At 38.8% G+C, this 17,812-nt stretch overlaps 1 protein-coding gene across 3 annotated transcripts in view; it reads left to right on the plus strand.

Annotated features, from left to right (window-relative positions):
- Positions 1-17,812, plus strand: part of LOC111574054 (receptor tyrosine-protein kinase erbB-4-like) — a 316,603-nt gene that overhangs the window by 139,214 nt on the left and 159,577 nt on the right. For all 3 annotated transcript variants that reach the window (XM_055015213.1, XM_055015214.1, XM_055015215.1), the window contains one exon: positions 223-374. In XM_055015213.1, the coding sequence (XP_054871188.1) occupies positions 223-374 (152 nt within the window). The remainder of the gene's footprint in view (positions 1-222; positions 375-17,812) is intronic.

The raw sequence follows: 17,812 nt of genomic DNA on the forward strand, positions 1-17,812 counted from the left end.
AGATATACACAGATTTTTTTTGTTGGTACATCATAATCATAATAAATGTTATCAAGCCTACCAGCAGCGTAGTGTTTCTGGTCAGTGGTGAAAATGTTTTCTCAGTCAAAACTGTTTAATCTGGCAGTGCCATTTGATCATTTTCTAGATTGTTTTCTAAAAAGAATCCATATATACCTAACATAGCTGTTTAAACTCTGTTCTTGTCTCTTGTTTTTCTAGTATGTGCGGGTACCGAGAACAAGCTGAGCACACTGTCGGACCTGGAGCAACAGTACCGCACTCTGAGGAAATACTATGAGAACTGTGAAGTCGTAATGGGCAACCTTGAGATCACAAGCATTGACCGCAGCCGTGACCTCACCTTCCTCAGAGTAAGGAAAAAAACTCAGTGATGCAGTAAACTGACATATTATGACTTGTACTTACACATTTATGTCTCTGTCAAATGCAAAGGTAGAGCTGCTGATAGGTATTTCAGTGAAAAGTCAACTGCCCCACATATCCATGCATTTTCATTTGAATAAACTGCTATGTGGTGATATACAGTATGTAGGGCTATATCTCAGAGTAGATGAAAGACATTATTATTTATATTTCCCTGTTAAAACAACAGTTGCTGAGCCAATTGACCTGTCAAGCTAAATTATAAAGGTTAAGACCCTACAGTATCATTTATAATGTGAATTTACCGTAGTAATTCAAAAATTGCCGTTTTAACCCTGCAACATTATATAAAATACAAATTTACCTCACTAAATTAAATGTTAGGGTTAAGACCCTGAAATATTATATATAATGCAAATTAACCTGACTAATTTAAACTTTAAGATTCAGAACCTACTATATGTTATACACTGAAAAAGCTACTTGATTAATACAGCAATTAAAGTTAAGGCCCGACAAAATTATATATTGAAAACCCAACAAATCCAAAGATTTCCTTTGAAAAAGCATGAAAAATGACAACAACGTGAGGCATACAAGCAGGCGAAGTACAAAGCTGCACACCAATAACCATGATTGGTGTGAACTTTGTCATCACTATCTTCCCATTTGACCTTGCTGCACAGAGAGTGCCTTATACTTGGATCTATTTTTTTTTTTTACCAATCAGCTCTCAGATTAGTCCCTGTATAGCCAATGATAAGTGGAGAAGGAAGTTGTTCTAATCAGGGGTAATCAGACTTTGTTCTCAGAGTGTCTAACTGATTGTATGCTCACACCATTGAGGCAGCGAATGATCAAAATCCAAATAACTTGATCCTGCAAATCTCCTTCCTGATTAAACATGAATCACAGAAAAGGGGGAAAGAACTGTGGCTCTGAACATCAATTTCTAACTTTTAAAACATTTAGATATTAATGAGATTTTTTTAAATAATCAGGCTGTGCAACATGGATATGAAGCATGGTATAGGTATTGTCGCTTTTTTTTTTCTTTTTTTTAAGCTGTTTCTTGGCGCGTCTCATTTTCACTGCAATATAATGTCCTGCACCTGTATAGAAACAACCATGACTAGAGTACAGACAGTATAAGGCAGTTATATTGCCATAAATCATTTTTAAAAAGCTGATTTATTGATGTTATCAATATTGGGAAAAACAGTCACTCTACATTCAATTGACATTTCAGGACTTACTTTTTCATTTGTTTCCACAGTTTTCTCCTATCCCCTCTGTGTAAACACTGCCTGCAGTTCAACTCAGTACATTCAGAAAGTCTTTTTTTCATGTGACTGTTGGTTGTTTCTGAGTTAGTATTGGCTTCTCGGCTACAGAATCTGGCAGAGCAAACAATTTTTAATTATTTATTTTAAATGAGCCATACAGAATAACAGGATTTGGATGAAAAACCATGATGTTAAACTTACATTTGGTGAAATTTCCCAGTGGAACAGTATGTCACAGACGAGTAGTTCAGGCATCATTGGAAAATTAAACAATTCTTTCTATGTTTACCTTTTCTGTTCTGATAAATGGTTTAATCTTGGTATTTTTTTAAAGATGACATAATTTTCAAACCCATCTGTGGGTTTAGAGGTTCAGAGGGCTAAGTATCATTAGAATATGATAAATAAACACTAAATGTTGCACTCTAATTCTGCAGAAATACATGTTTGGCTGAGGAAGCTGAGGACGAATTGCTTACACGATTGCTTACTTTCATTTTGGTTTGATGGACACACACAAACACAGTGTGAGGTGATCACAGCCCCCACATCCTTAGGGGCCAGAGCAGTAATAGCATGGTGATGACAGGTTAGAAGGAGGTTACTACAGAGAGATTTGCACGGGAGACAAAATGCAGCCTGTTTTTTTGGTGAAATCAGCTGCTCTTGGTGACCTTTGTTGGCCCTCCACTTCTGACGAACATCACCCCAGACTACACTGGCTGCACTCTGCACTGCTAACGCCATCCAACTCCAATTGATTCCAGTCTATCTGGGGGGGCTTGGAAGCTCCCCTGGTGTTGCACTAAAGTGCTGACTACATTAATGGGCCAGTATTGCTGTGCGAATGAACTTGGCTAAGGAGGCTTTGCAGAGGAGGCAGTCCCCCAACAAGGCAAGCTGTGTTTTCATTTTTCTCCTTGCAGCGATGATTTAAAGTTAATATAGCAAAATCATTTGTTTACATCAGGTAAAAGTAATGGGGCAACTCGTCTTCTCTTGTGTATTTAAATTGTCGGGACCAAAAAATCAAGATTGATCAAGGCACTAAAACAAAACGGAGTCATTAAATGTTCTGCATTGTGCCGAGCAATTCTGATAACACCCCCTGTGACGCAGAACAAAACCAAGATGATATTAAGAAAGAGGGAGCAATGGATGGTAAAGTGCTACCATTAGACTCCTGCAGAGGTAATAGGCCCCACTGACTTGGATGAAAAAAGGGTGGTGGGGGGAGAGATGCAGTTCAAAAACCAAGTGTGATTGTTGTTTAACTACACAGAACCAGCACACTTGAAAGCACCATTCACACTCCTGCTTTAGTTAGGGTGTGCCTTTTTTTTTTTTTTTTTTTTTTTTAACAATGTCATCTGTACATGCTCGCATTACATAAAGGTGCTATTTGCAGGTTGAGGTTGAACGTGCATTAGTACAATCCCCCCTTTACATGCCACCAATCATTTACAAAACGGCTCCCTATGGCACCAACTTGCCAGGTTCCTCCACCTCTCCGTCTTTGGCAATTAATATGGGTTAATTGAAGATGCTAATTAGGAACACGGGGTGCCAAACAGCAAGGGAGCCAAAGGGCAGGGTGCAGTATGTATTTTTAGGTAATATTATTATTATTATGATAAAACACATTAATAAAGTGCCTCCCTTGGGAGTGAAAAGAAAATCACCTTGAGGTAGAGAGAAGAAGAGAAGAAGTAAAGGGAAAACTATTGTGCAGCAGCTTACCATACCACCTGTCTCTGGGAGGTGATTGAAACTGATGCCTGTGCATTGGCGCCTTCTTTTGAAGATAGCCAAGAGATTGATAGCTGCCTCCCAAAGCCCCTCAAACAGCTTTAGCAGTAAATAGAGTCCATCTTCCAAACTGCCTCCACGACAGATGAATCAACGCTTGCACTGTGATTAATAACTGCATCTCAGCACTGAGGCTTTCTCCCCTCTCTCACAGACACACTCTCACACCAACAGCCCGACAGCGAGCTTTAACCACATGTAGTGTTTACATCGCCAGTGTTTAAATCACTGCTAAATCCATATTCTCATTCCTTTGAATCCTTTTTCCCGTAATATAAGCAGAACACGCATTTGCATACTGAAATTGAAATGACAAGTTGTACCCAGCTCAACATATTCTACTTCAACATTTTTCTTTTTTGTGTGTGAATGGGACGCAGAAGAATGCAAACACACACTTTGCATCTTTCTTTTCCCCCGTGTCGTTTTCTCGTGTGAGCTCATAAACATATCTGTGATTATTAAATATTAATTTTTCCTTCCCCTCCCCTCTCCCCAGTCTCAGTAGGAACCCATAACCACACAGTCAGTTCAGATTGTTTGTCTTGCAATTGCAACCGTTAGTAAACATGTAATTTCCCCCCCAGTATTAATGCGGTGATCAGCTTACTTATCAGCCCAGCACCAGTTCACTGACTTCCCACCTCTATCCCTGTAGTTGTAAATAAATTATAGAATTATCATTTACAAATAGAACAATTTCATATGTTCAATGGGATTTGTGTTAGCATTAGAAAAGAGTGAAGAGAATGTAAAAGAAGGTCGAAATATGAACAACAAACAGATTATATTCAAAATTACAAATGCACATTTAAAGATAAGGATAAGTGCTCCACAGTCACTTTGTTTTCTTTTGTTTTCCCCCTTAATCTCTTTCAGGATTGCAACATTTTGTTTCCAAACGTAGCTCCTTTTGCTTTACATATTTATCACAATTGCTTTATAAATATATTTTACTATAATGTAGGCCACTACAAAGCAACCAAAAACTGTCCTTTAAAAGACATGTGAATGAGGCAAACTTGCATTATTTTCATGTAACATAAACAAATCATTGCCTTATTTTATCCATCTTTTCATCTCTACTTTTTCAACTTTTGATGGCTAATTCCCCAATTTCTGTGCACGAAAGAGGGATTTTAGAAAATGGTGGTGGTCTGTTAATGTGGTCTTTAGTGACACTGAAGTGTTCACTTGACCCTGCACTTGTTCAAATGACTCTCAGCTGTCATAATGATGCATTCCAGATGGAAACCACTTCCACTGTACCACTGAGCAGAAATAGACCAGAGGATGATGACAGATTAAAGATACTTAACGGGTTACTTAAAGGTCCCATATGCGGAAAATCCATTTTATAGTCTTTGTATGTGTTAAAAACTTGGATTTACAAAATAAAAGCTGTGAAAAAATGAAAATGGTTACTACTGCAATTTCTCCAATCCCCTGCCTAGATAACCTTCCAGCTTTACAGGCCAGTAAGAATTTTATTCAGTTTCTATGCAGAAACTGAAGACAGACAAATAGTTGGACAATAGTCATGGAGCTAAATAGTGTGTATTCTTAGCCAACCACTGCTTATGAGTTATTTAGAATTAGCAGGCGCCAGGTTTATGTACTTTCTGGAGCTGCTTCTGCTAACACTAAATTGTCTCAGCCACTAACGGAACACACCACATGTACTGCTGTTGACTGCAGGAGTGAACACAATAATCTTCATGCACTCCCAGCATTTAACATCCTGAAGTGGATTATTTTTGTTTTTGATGGCAGTGTCACCACAATGGAGGGAGGAAGACTCCCAGTGTTATTGTGGATAATGTCACCATGAGCTGTCATTGCATGGCCACAGGCCAGAGCTACGTGGAAATTGTAATGCTGAGGGGCATTCAGAGATGGAAACTTTAAGTGATTTTTAGCCAGTACACAAGGACCGGATGGGTTACTGTGTTTTCATGTTGATTGCTGTGTTTCATTAGCTCAGCTGCTGTTTACACGTATCTGCTCTCCGTGCTCTCACACAAAGCAATTTAGTACAGCTGAGTTCCCACTAAGTTTTTAGTCTCTCTTGCCAGACAACCGAACAACTTTGAAACAGTGAAACAGCTATTTTAAAAACGGTACATAAAGACAGCATGTTAACCGCCAGTCACTTCCAAGCTGTGGCTCAGGAACTCTGAGATACTATTTTTGTAACTGCAAGGTTGTCTGACAAACTCACTATATAAATGAGTTAAAAACAATATTGTGTTGTGAATATGGCTCAGAGGAAGTCCTGGTCTCACACATTGAGTTAACATCTGTATCAGCTGCCATTCACTTAACTGTTCAGTTTCACACTGTGAATCACAGCTGCAGAGAAAGTCTTATTCCTGAAGTGGCGTGGATAGCAGCAGCAGCAGCTCATCTGCATTTAAAGCTAAAGACATTGAAACAGTCCATTTAGAGCAGAGCCTAAACCAGGGTTTATTGTGAAATTTGCCTTTTTTTGCCATATTTTGAGCTGACAAATTGAAAAACTGAATTTGGGAACATCTGAGATTTTCATTAATTTTCTGAAAAGGGGCACAATATGGGACCTTTAATTTGGAAGTCTTTACAAGTCGCTGTCTTCATGCCAGCAAATCTGGTCAAAATGTCTAATTCAGTCATTTTCAATGAAATGGGAGACTGTAGCTTAGATGGAGAACATCCAGGCAGCAGAAGTGTCTCTGCACTTTCATTCCCAGTTGACTTGACCTTGCTTTGCTTGAAAGTGAAGGGGCCAGTTATGGGTTAATAGGGATTGGAAAGTGAGCAAACATTTTGCTAAAGGGAATCATGTACTCGCTTAATACAGGCAGTACAAGTATTTTGCAGTATTTAGTGCCAAGGGGAAGCTAGAGTGCAGTAGGTCGAACCTACGCTGTTTCTTTTTTTATGCTTTAATAGCAACATGAATCTCTGACTGTGAATGTTTCATTATCCTGCCTCACTTGCAGCAACACTGAGGGCCATCAGATAGAGCATTTAATGTAACAAAGTTTACAGCAAGTTCTATAGTGTTAGCAAGCTAAAGGTTACACAAAGAAGGATGCTTTAATAAAAAAGTTTTCCTATTATTACACTCTGCTTGCTCCTAATGAAGAATATTAGGTGAAGTTGGGTAAAGTAACCAAAAACTGTTCTTGAGTAAAAGGTAAAAGTACTTTCACTTTCTAAAAACAAGTACTGAGTGGAAATAAATATAGACTTGAAAATAACTGGGAAGACAGAGGAAGAGAAATACAAATATAGTATATAGAAGGACAAAAAGATAGTTACAGGAATACACTAAGAAGTAAAAGAAAACAGACAATAAACCAAGACGCTGTCTTTTTCTACGTAACAAGTTTATTTATGTTATGTAGACATGACTAAATACAGATTCCTCAGCTTAAAGTAAAGGAGTGGTGCTTAGTTTGTGATAAAATCCCACACCATTATCTCCTGATTATACAATCACTACATATACAGCAGGACACTACAACTAGTCTGTAATACTCAAAAGTGATCACACAGTCTTCATGTATTAACAATATGCTGTCATTATTTTACTGTAAATGCAAAATGCAAGTGTCAACATGTTACACTGCTGTTAAATTCCCATTACAGGATCCAAAAAATGAGGTGGAAGCTTGATACATCCATGTCACCCACACGATAAGACTACAGAAGTAGCAAGATCAGCCTCTAATCTCACTGAAAATCAGATGACTCATTTAGGCTAATTAGGAGATAATGGTGTGATGTTTTATCCTATTAAATACAGGTGCGCTCATTTCTTCACTTTTACCTGAGGAATAACATCTGTGGTTAAAGAATTATCAGTCACATAAAATAAAGGTAATACCTTCTCTGTGCCATGCATAATTTATTCTCCACTTCTCTGTCTCTCGACATGAGGTCAGATGTTTGACTATAACTAGTTACATGGTTAATGCAAGTGTAAAGATGCAGAATATGTACATTACAGCAGACAGCAGGACCAGTACTCGATTTAAAGCATGATATACTGTGCAAATGTATAGAATTGAACTAAATTCCATTACTTTAGCACACACATTTATTGCTTACTGCTACTTTGATGTCAGTGCAGTTCTCTCAGTACTGATGTCAAACCACAATCGGAGCTCACTGCCCTCTGTGCTGCTGTTTGGTAATACCATGATAAATGTGTCAAAATAAACAGACTGAGAAAAAGCATTTGATATTTACTCCAAAAATGTGCTCAAGTAAGTGTACAAGTATGTTGCATTGAATTGACTCTAACAGAGTAAGTATTCAAGCCTCTGAAAATGTAACTCAGAGACTGCTGGGAATGAACAGCAACATTCTGTGAGTCTAACTGCCACATCACTTAAACTTTATAGCTCACTCGATAAAGCATAGGTTTGCTTTGCCAGAGAAGTCAGATTGACCATCTGGATCTGTGGGCACCAACCATCTGAAAACCCTGCTGTGGAGTGACTAGCCGGTATTGACTGTGTGTGTGTGTGTGTGTATGTATGTGTGTGGCAGTTTTAAATTCATAACAAATCAGCCCATATCTCTTCTACCATCACTTTTATTTCGATATCTACTCTTTCAAACTGTAAGCTTACGCCCATAGACTGTTTGCTGGCTCATAAATCGTGACTGAGCTGACCTGACAAATTAGCTTACGCTGCCTTCAGGTACCTGTCAGTGAAATATCAAAGTTACTATTTGGGAATGCACAGGTAATAAAAACACAAAACAATAGATCAACAATGGATACTAACAGATACCATAACTTTTAATTTTTGTTTACAGTGTTAAAGGGAGGCTATGACTCAACAGTAATATATCAAGTTTACATTACATTGTAGGATCTGCATATGCCGCATCATATGGATGGAATTATTCATATGTGGTCAGTTCAGTTAGCCATTTTCAAATGAATGATTCAGCAGTTTTGCTGCCATGCAAGCATGGAAAGTTAGAGTGATATGAACTGAAAAAAACAATTCATCAGTCATTACTATTAATACTTCTATCTCCCATATTCCTATTTGCAGGGTCCTTCATATTCATACTCAGCAGCATCTCTTCCTCCACTCTGTCCCTGTCTTCTGACATCTTTCTTCATAGTTCTTTTTGACTGGCATATTTGTCCCTCGGGCGCCATCAGTGCTCCCCCCAGCTTCCTAATTTTTGATGCACTGTTAGATGAGCGCAGATTACGTTGGGCCCCTGCTCCTCAGCAAACTCCTTCAATATTAATGAAGACTGATGAAGTGCTAGGGAGCCCCTGTCTTTCGGCCCCGACCTAGATTGGATTGAAAATTGCAATTAGCGTCTCCTCAAGTTCATTTCCATCACTTTAATTTGACACGAAGAAGGACAATGTGGGGTTGGGAGTGAGACCGTTGAGAGAAAGAAGTCCTGAGGAGAAAGGTTGGCGAGGGAAAACGGGGTGAAAGAGTTTGACCAGGAACTAGTTTGAAAGGCTAGACAGCGGCTAGGAGGAGCACACTTTGGAAAACGCAGAAAAAATCAAAGATGTCTCGAGTGATTTTCTCCAACTTACTTTTTTTCATATTTTTTTCCCCTCTTACTTTTTGTCATGCACAGTAGCAGCCAGAAGAAACTCTGTAGTTGAGTCAGATCCACCTAAAACCCTCTGAGCTCGGTCTAGGTTGTGATCTTCACAATGCAGCTCCTGCTATCGCTGTGAAGTTCAGTATTATTTTCCAGTGCTTCCCTAATAACAGCGTTTCACTTCTCACATTTCCTCTCTCACCTGCAACAGTCACCAAATGGATAGCTTGTCAGCGCGTCTGTGAGAGAGATGAATGTGAGAGATACGGGGACAGCAGTGCCTGAAAATGAATGATTCTCCACCCCTGCACAGAAGCAAAAGAAGCAGCAGTTGATAGTCAGAGGTTGATGATGTGTCATGTTTGTGTGTATTTCTGCACAAGTTGTTTTTTGTGTGTATATGCATGACGCTGTGTTACTGTGCGCTTGTGTCTTACTGCAAGCGATGCGAAGTGTGACATCGGGGAAAGTTTCTCTTTGCCACAGTGGCACTCATTTTAAACCCACGTTCCGTCGAATTGACCGGAACAATTGGTGGTATCTGTGTCGGAGAGTTTGGGTGAGTGTGTGCTTGTACTCCTACGCAGGGTTAAAAGCTGTCTCATCGTTTGACTGACAGATACATTTTCCTGCTCCCCTTCCCACTGCTGGTTAGCCAATATCATTTTCTCCCCCGTCTTTTGAAAACGATCTGAACTTATAGCAATGAAATAACAGAAATGGAGAGGTTAAAAGTCTGTTTGTTAAAAAGAGAGAAATAAGATAAAACTTTTCTCTACTTGCTCTATTTGCTGTCACTTAAATGAGCCAATGCACTTTTGATTTTTTCCATTAGTATTGACCTGGGGACCTTTGGAGGACAGTAAGAGCAGTGCTGACCTGTTAGTAATGATAGTTACTGTGAAAAAGGAAACTGCACTGAATCACACAGGTCAGAAAGCTGCTGTTACTCTACCCTCAATATGTGAAACTTTTAAGCTCATTACACATTTCGCTTCTGCAGAAATTCTTTGCGTGCGATAAAGAATCAAAAGCTGGGATCTTTTATTGATCTACAAGATCGTTACACCCTAAATAGGAGGTAGTCATTTTTGTGACCTTAAGTATGACTAGGAGATGCAGAAATTGTGATTTGATGGGTGATGGCAAAAAGAACTTGCATCAGTAGACTATATTGTGTGCAGATATTAAACGGTTAAAATAAACTGATGTTATAATGCACATTTTTGCAGCAATTTTCCTTCAACATGCCATGTCAGTTTCATGTCGGCAGTTTTATTATCGTGTAATAACTACAGCTGCTTTCATTAAATGTCCTCGTTCAGTGAACTTGCTGGTCCTCCAGTAATTTAAAACCCATCCAAAGCAACGTCCTTGTATTTTTCCTTTTTTCTTTTTTCTTGTTGCTTTTTGTTGTTCATTTTTTTTCTCTGTGCCGCTGTATTCTATAACATTTTGGCAAATTGGAATCATTGAAAGTATCCCTTAATAGCTGTTAGCAGCTCTTAGTTGCAGTGTACCTGTGGGTACACAGACAGTTATTAGTAGATTACTTTATAAACCTGATGAACTGTCATCAGAGATAATGACATCTTCTGGAAGTTTAGGTTGCACTGAATGATATCAGCATGTATTTCATGTCTCTGTGTAATGATCTGACATAGGTATGACTCAGGAAAAAAAGAGGATAATCTTTGACTCATATTCACCTTAATGCTGTGTTTTTATCTTACATTTCCTTCCTCTGCACCTCCCCTCAGCTCTACTACGCCCCCTGCCCAAGACATGTGGCTTCCTCTTTTGGCTCTGTCCTTCTGAATATCCATGTCTATTACACAGCACATCCTGCAATTTCCTGATGGTTGGATTGTGATGCACAGTGAATATTAAAATTTCCACCTCTCTCTATAATATTAAACCCACCCAAATGTGACTTTTGTCCACCTTTACAACACTGTCATTGTATGGTGATATTTTTGCCTAATTTTAATGCTTCTTTATTATGCGTCACTGAAAAAAGCAATAGCTTCCGAATCATTTAGAAGCTACAGCTTTAGAGAGTATGCTGTCTTGGAGTAGAAGGTGCAGATGCATGAGACTTTCTCACTGTGCTGTGTGTGTGCACGCACAGACACACACAAACACACACACACAGAGCAGAGGTGATAGTACTTATCGTAACATAGCAGTGGCAGACTGAATAGAGAGGCAGTCGAGAGGAGAAGCAGAACCGGGCTGTGACAATAGCCCACCCTGCTTCTCTGATGCCTTTCAAACTTCATATCTGCCTCCCTCTGCAGCCTGCCAAAAAAAAAGGTGAATGATATAGACCAACTTCTCAGGAGGATCGAAATCAATTTCCACCCACTGTGACTTAGATGACGGAGTCCTTTTCAAGAAAGGCTGGTGTCAAGGCTTTGATGGCCAGAGTAGAATTGTTCCTGTGGAACTCAGACTCTGTCCTCCTCATTAACAAAACCCTATTGATAACATTACTTATTTAAAATCACCAGCAGCACATATAATCCTCTCTGGCTTTGCTCAGGCCCCCACCTCTAACACACACATTTTTTGTGTATTCAACCTGTGCTGAGACTGTGCATGATAATGTGGGTTTGGTTTTGAGTTGTCTGGATAGTGACTCTCCCTGGTTGTCATGTTATTATTCCCAGCATGTTTTTTTTTCTCCTGTTGTTCAAATGTTTAAACCATAATCTTCTGCTGGCTACGCTGGACACCTCAATGCCTTACTTTTGAGATCAGCTTACTCATTTGCATTCTCCAATTATATTTTGTAAGCTGATCATGGACTGAAACTCACAACCTTGTGATGATAGTTTGACTTTGTAACATTCTGCTGCTAAAGCTATTACCATATTTTCTTCTCTCTGTCTATCCATGTCTTTGTCTCCATGTCAAACTCTAATTTACCTTTATTGAGTTGGAAATTAGTTTGAAATACTAAAGCGACGTTTTATTGAAAAATGGCTCTTTTTTTTAAAGCATTAAACAGTTGTTCCTATAGTTCTCAAATTAGGTTACCTTCTTCCGAACCATTCCAAGAGTCTTCTCAAACCAACCCTGGAGCCCATGAAAGTTTAAGTTTTTCTGATGTGTTTAGGTTGCAGCCATGTAGCTGTTTTAGTTTGCTCTTCCACTGGGCAGGAGAATGTCATAATGGTAGCAAAGTTTAAATTAGTTGTAACCACAGTGAATGTTCTGCTTTCCACACAAAAAGCTAGCTGGCTGTAAACATTTTTTTGTTGTTTAGAATAGGATAGAATGCCTTCATATATGTGTAATCTTATATAAAATCCTACATATCTTTTTTTTTTCTTTAAAGAAATTCCTTGAAAACATACCAAACACTAACTCCAAATCTAAGGTTTTTACCGAACCGTGAATTTGGATACAATTGCAACATATAATCAGTGACAACTCATTATATACAAATATCAGTAGTCACAGTAACACACCATTCCAAACCATTCACCAAACCACTCTATTCTGTGTAAACTTATTTTAGACTGCACTCATCATGCTCTGATGCACTGTGACTGCAGCATTAAAACAACAGATTTCTTTGCTGCAATGGGGAAAAAACAAAACAACACATGACTTCATGTAGCTCTTAAGCAGCATCCAAACCACTGACAATTCAGAACAAGGCACCAAAGACCATGAGGGAATATAAATTTCTAAGTCTAAGTGGTCTAAATGCTCCTAAAATAGGTTTCTTATTATTTTTATTATTATATTGGTTCCTGGTGATATTTGCTCTCTCTGATTCAGACTCGAGCATTTGTGTGTTGTTGCTACACACACACACACACACACACACACACACACACACACACACACTTTATACAATACATAGCAACTGCAGTATGGCTATGGTTGATTTGTGGTTTTGGGTTATAATTTCTAATTAATGTTTAAGGTTAAGCAACTAAAACGTTGAGGGTAAACTCTTGATTGCATCTAAGCAGAAATAAAGAAACCACATACATCCTCAACATCCTTGCATTTTGCCTCACTACATGCAGAAAACACCACTTTCTGCACTAGCACTGAAAACACTGGTGGTGGACATAAATCTGTGGTGATGCAGAATCTTCCACTATGGACATTATTCCTCAGGACACTGAAATTATAATGAGGTCATATCTGCAATGTCCAGTTCATGATTTTTAGTTTTCATTCACACCACTGTAGCTCCCTGAATTTACATTCAGACTCGGGCTAATAAGTACTGAGCATCTCAACCACCCAGGCTTTATTCCTGCTGATTCTGGTCAACAAGAGCAATACCCATTTATCATGCTACCTGATTACCTTATTTACCCACTATCCTCCTGTCTTTCTCTCTCCTCCTTTCTTTTTTGTCTCAATATGCGAGCGTTGCTTCCTTTTGCATTTCCATCCCTCCTTCCTTTCAACCCTCCCACCCCCGGTTCTCCTTGTGCTAACTAGTCAGTGTTTGAATAAAAACTCATTAGAATTACATAGCCATTTAGCTAAGTGACACAGGGTGTAATTGTACCATCCATCAATTGCTGTGTAATAACACACTCGGAGGAGCTAAATGTTGATTAGCCATCAGCCAATTTCACCAGTGGGTTTTGGGAATAAATAGCCGGAGGAGATTGGGTGGGGTGATGGGTGGTGGGTGGCCTTGGAGGGTGTTGCGGTCAGGGTTGGTGACCCGTGCAAGCCAAATTAACTTGGAAGAGATGAAAACAAAGTGTCAAAGACAGAAAAAGTATCACTTTCTGTCCCTCGCGTGATACTCACCCACCCACATTTGTGACACTGAACATCTTGCAACATGCACACAGATATGGATAGTATAGGATAGTATGTCTGGATACAAGCCAGTGAATCCTATATTTTTCAATCTCTGCAAACCATGCTTAGAAAATGTGTGTTGTTTTGTCCTTGTTTGTCAAACGTTAACATATCTATTTCACTAAAAGTGTATGGAAAAAGAGTATGGAAAAAACACCCAGAACCGTACTTTCGAATTTTTAAAAGTCAGAAAATTTCATCCTATGACTCATAACACTTTTTTTTTAGTCTTCTCAAATTATCGTCTCTCTGGTTGGTGGCTGTTGATTCAGTCACCAAGTCTATGCATCAGTTTTTTTAGGCTTCATGCCAAAGGACTTCATTTCATTAAAGTAACATGAAATTTAAAGTTGGTGAGTTAGCTTAATCCCAGCAGAATATGGCCTCACTGCTGTTTATGCCATCCTTAATTTCCCACTTCTGTCACACATCACCATCTTACTTCATCATCTGTCTTCAGCAACTCTGTGGCTGCCAACATGGATCAACATCCACACTGCAACATATAAGAGCCAAGTGCACAAGAGCATTTCATTTTTATTATTTTTTGGTGTTGAGGTTTGTTCTTCACTCGAATTAGTATTTTTCTTGTCTAATGCTCTTGGTTTATGTTTTTCAGTTTCACTCACACCATCTCCTGCCCTCTAGCGCTGTCTTTTTAAATGTAATGTTCACCTCTTTTCTACAGTTTAGTTAAGTGTGCTCACTGTATTAGAGTATTGAATTAATATGGACATGAAACACATTGTTTTTCCCTGGGGCTTCTTCCACATCACTCTCTATGTGAAACTTCATGCTGAGTGTTTCACAACTGAATCACTAATTTGTTTATAAAAAAATCTACAAGCAAAGAGAGAATGAATCACTAAGAGAATGACTGATGAATGAGTGAATGGATCAGTCATTCAGTGAAGTGTTTGTTCTGGCTGGACAAGCTTGTGTCGAAGCCATATAAAGCTCAAATTACCTTGTGTTACACATCTTATATCAACATAATTTATGGTAATAAATGTCAAAATTACAGTATTTAAGTTTATGTAATGAGATCTATATTAATTATTGAGGTGTGGACATTCATTACAGGAGACTTCTTTTTTACTTGAGGCTGCATTCTGAAGAAACAGCTCAACTTGTGTGAGACAACACTGTTTTTGGAGTCTCTCTTGTTCACTGGCCCTGATCTAGTTGACATGACCTGGATTTTTAAAAATCATTCTCACTTAATTGTATCCTCAGACCTGCACTCACTGTCTCAGTCACTAATTTCCCTATTTGTGCTTCACAGTTTCTTGTGTTTCTTCGACTGGTCCTCTCCACATCTGTGTCTTCTACACAGAGGATAATCATTTCTTAGCTTGTTTGGCAACGTAATGTCTTTTGTTTGAGCCTCCCTCACTTGTTGGGCATTTGAAACGCTTACTGTGGGCATGACTTGTTCGGACTGGCCGGAGGACAAATAAAGGTTTCGTTATTTTGACTGGAATAGAGGCAAAGACGACTGTAGCCAAGACTAGCATTCCCTTCATCCCATGCAACAGGAGATGCTATTGTTCCCATCTATCTTCCAAAAGTACTGCTGTGCTATCTGAAGAGGAAACACAAAAGAAGGCAAAAAAGCTCAGACACAAATGTGACAGAAGTGGTGGGTGAGGGAAAGTGTATTTTTTTTTTGTTCTATTCAGAATGATTCCGATTCATCCTCTAAATAGATGAGAGAATAGCTTAATTGCTCATTGAGTTGATGACACTGTTTTATGCAGATAATATCCCATTGCATGACAGTGACACAGTGTAGATAAAGGATCAGCACAAGAGATGGGAAGAAAAAGAGAGAGTGTATATAGAAAAAGAAACATAAAGAAACAGAGTCAGAGATAGAGAATTAGAAAGAGAATCTCTTTTAGTATAATTGCAGCTTTTACCATGAAATGAATGCATTGTGTGAAGCTAACTATGCCAGCTCCACCCATGTGAGCCATCGTGTCTTTATCGCTAATGGACCAGTGACTACTACTGTAATTACATAGGCTTTTGTCTAGTGCTGTTCACAACCATCTGAGAAGCGAAAATTGCTCCGACTTTTCTGGCTGTTTATTTGACATCTACAGTATATGGGTAAGCTCCAAAAGAAGGGGAAAGCAAGAGAGAAGTGTTGATGAAAAGTGAGAAATGGAAATAAAGTAAAGTTAGATGAAAAGACGATATTAGAAAAACGCGTTGGGGGGAATGATTGCCGTGATTTGTCAGATTGCTGATGTTCTAGATGTAGTCAGGGAGTATGATTCACATCTAGATAGCTAATGCAGTTTGACAAGAAACTCACTGTGTATTTCACCATAAACCTGTCCTTGGACCATGGTATGATTTTCCAGTTGTAGCTCCCCACCTGTACCCAACACGTCAGGGTCCCAAGGTTTGGGTTTCGAAGAAGTTGGAAGGTTGTTCTTGTGTCATTTCCAAAACCAGAACCATGAGAGTGAAATAAACTGTGTGTTTGTCTACTCTAATGTACAGTAAGCTACTGTTACTCCTGTGGCGTAATCCACTGGTTCATGGACTGTAGTTTTGAGACCTAAAGATTGGCATTTTGACCGTCTTAGTCTCATGAAATCAGACATGCTGAGTAGCCCGGTCTCCAAAAAGATATGTTTTTACACAAATAAACTGCAAACTGCACATTCAGTTACATTAAAACAAAAACAACATAATTTCATTTTGAAGCAAATGTATTTTCTCACCTTTGATGCTGAAGACAAGGCTGCCAGTTTGAAAGAACCACAAAGTTCCCACAATGAGGTAGGAATGGCGGATGGAGACTCTCACCCAAGAGATTGGGTCCCATGATCCCATGGGGCAGCATTATTCTTAGAATCAAGTTTGTTTTCACTGACTGTTTTGTTAGGCTAAGGAAAATATCATAGTTTGTGTTCAAATATAGTACTTCACTACACATTTGATGATTTTCCTCCATCTTTTGGGGTACCGGAGTGATGAGTCTGGCCCCATCTACTGTTATTTGTTGAGATGAAGCTATGATGATTTGAAAGATAATTGTAAGACATCAGAAACAAATGTAAATTCCCAGAAGCATAATTGTGAATGCAGTTTGGTTATATAGAAACTTTTTTTAAAAAAAAACAGGGTTGTAATGAGTGAAGGATAGATCTAACACTCCCATATGGTAGTGAATTGTCAATCATACAGTAGCCATCGCCTAAAACATACCTTGTTTTATCATCTATTTTACTCTAAATGAGGCCATAATTTACAAAATGGAACATTTCATTGTATTTAATAAATCTTGAAACTATCCTTTGAGACAATAAAGTCACTAGGAAAATGTTTGCTGAACTATCAAATCAAGTGAAGAACAGGATTGTTTTCTCATAGAACACTATGCAATCTGACCTCTTTTTGCAACCAGAGGATTTGCCCACTGTTGGCCATTAGAACGGACAAATAAATCAGATACTTTGGGACTGACTGACTTCACTTTTCAGACCTGGAAGCAACATGCAGCTTTTCCTATAGTCTATTGCAGTAATCCAGTTTTGCCTCTAAGGTGAAGAGTTATATAATAGTATAGTTTTGCAGGTTGCAACATGAGAAAAACTGACACATTGTCTGTAACTAGTCAACACAGTCCCAGATGCTATTATATCAAAGTTTATGGCAACGTTAGTAGTTAGACTGGTTAGACAGCCCATCTTTCAACAACATCTGATTAAGCCCCCAAGGTGTCCCGTAATGACATTAAATTCCAACCAGATCCTCATGCTGTCAAATATGCACCTTCTTGGAGGCAGAGAAACAAAGCTCAGTGAGCCAGATGTAAAAACATCGCATTGCATTGAAACACTTAAAACCGCAGAGGATCCTGCCACAGCTCTGGTTTGCGTTTG

Source organism: Amphiprion ocellaris, chromosome 11, assembly GCF_022539595.1.
Source record: "Amphiprion ocellaris isolate individual 3 ecotype Okinawa chromosome 11, ASM2253959v1, whole genome shotgun sequence".
Classification (NCBI taxonomy): domain Eukaryota; kingdom Metazoa; phylum Chordata; class Actinopteri; family Pomacentridae; genus Amphiprion; species Amphiprion ocellaris.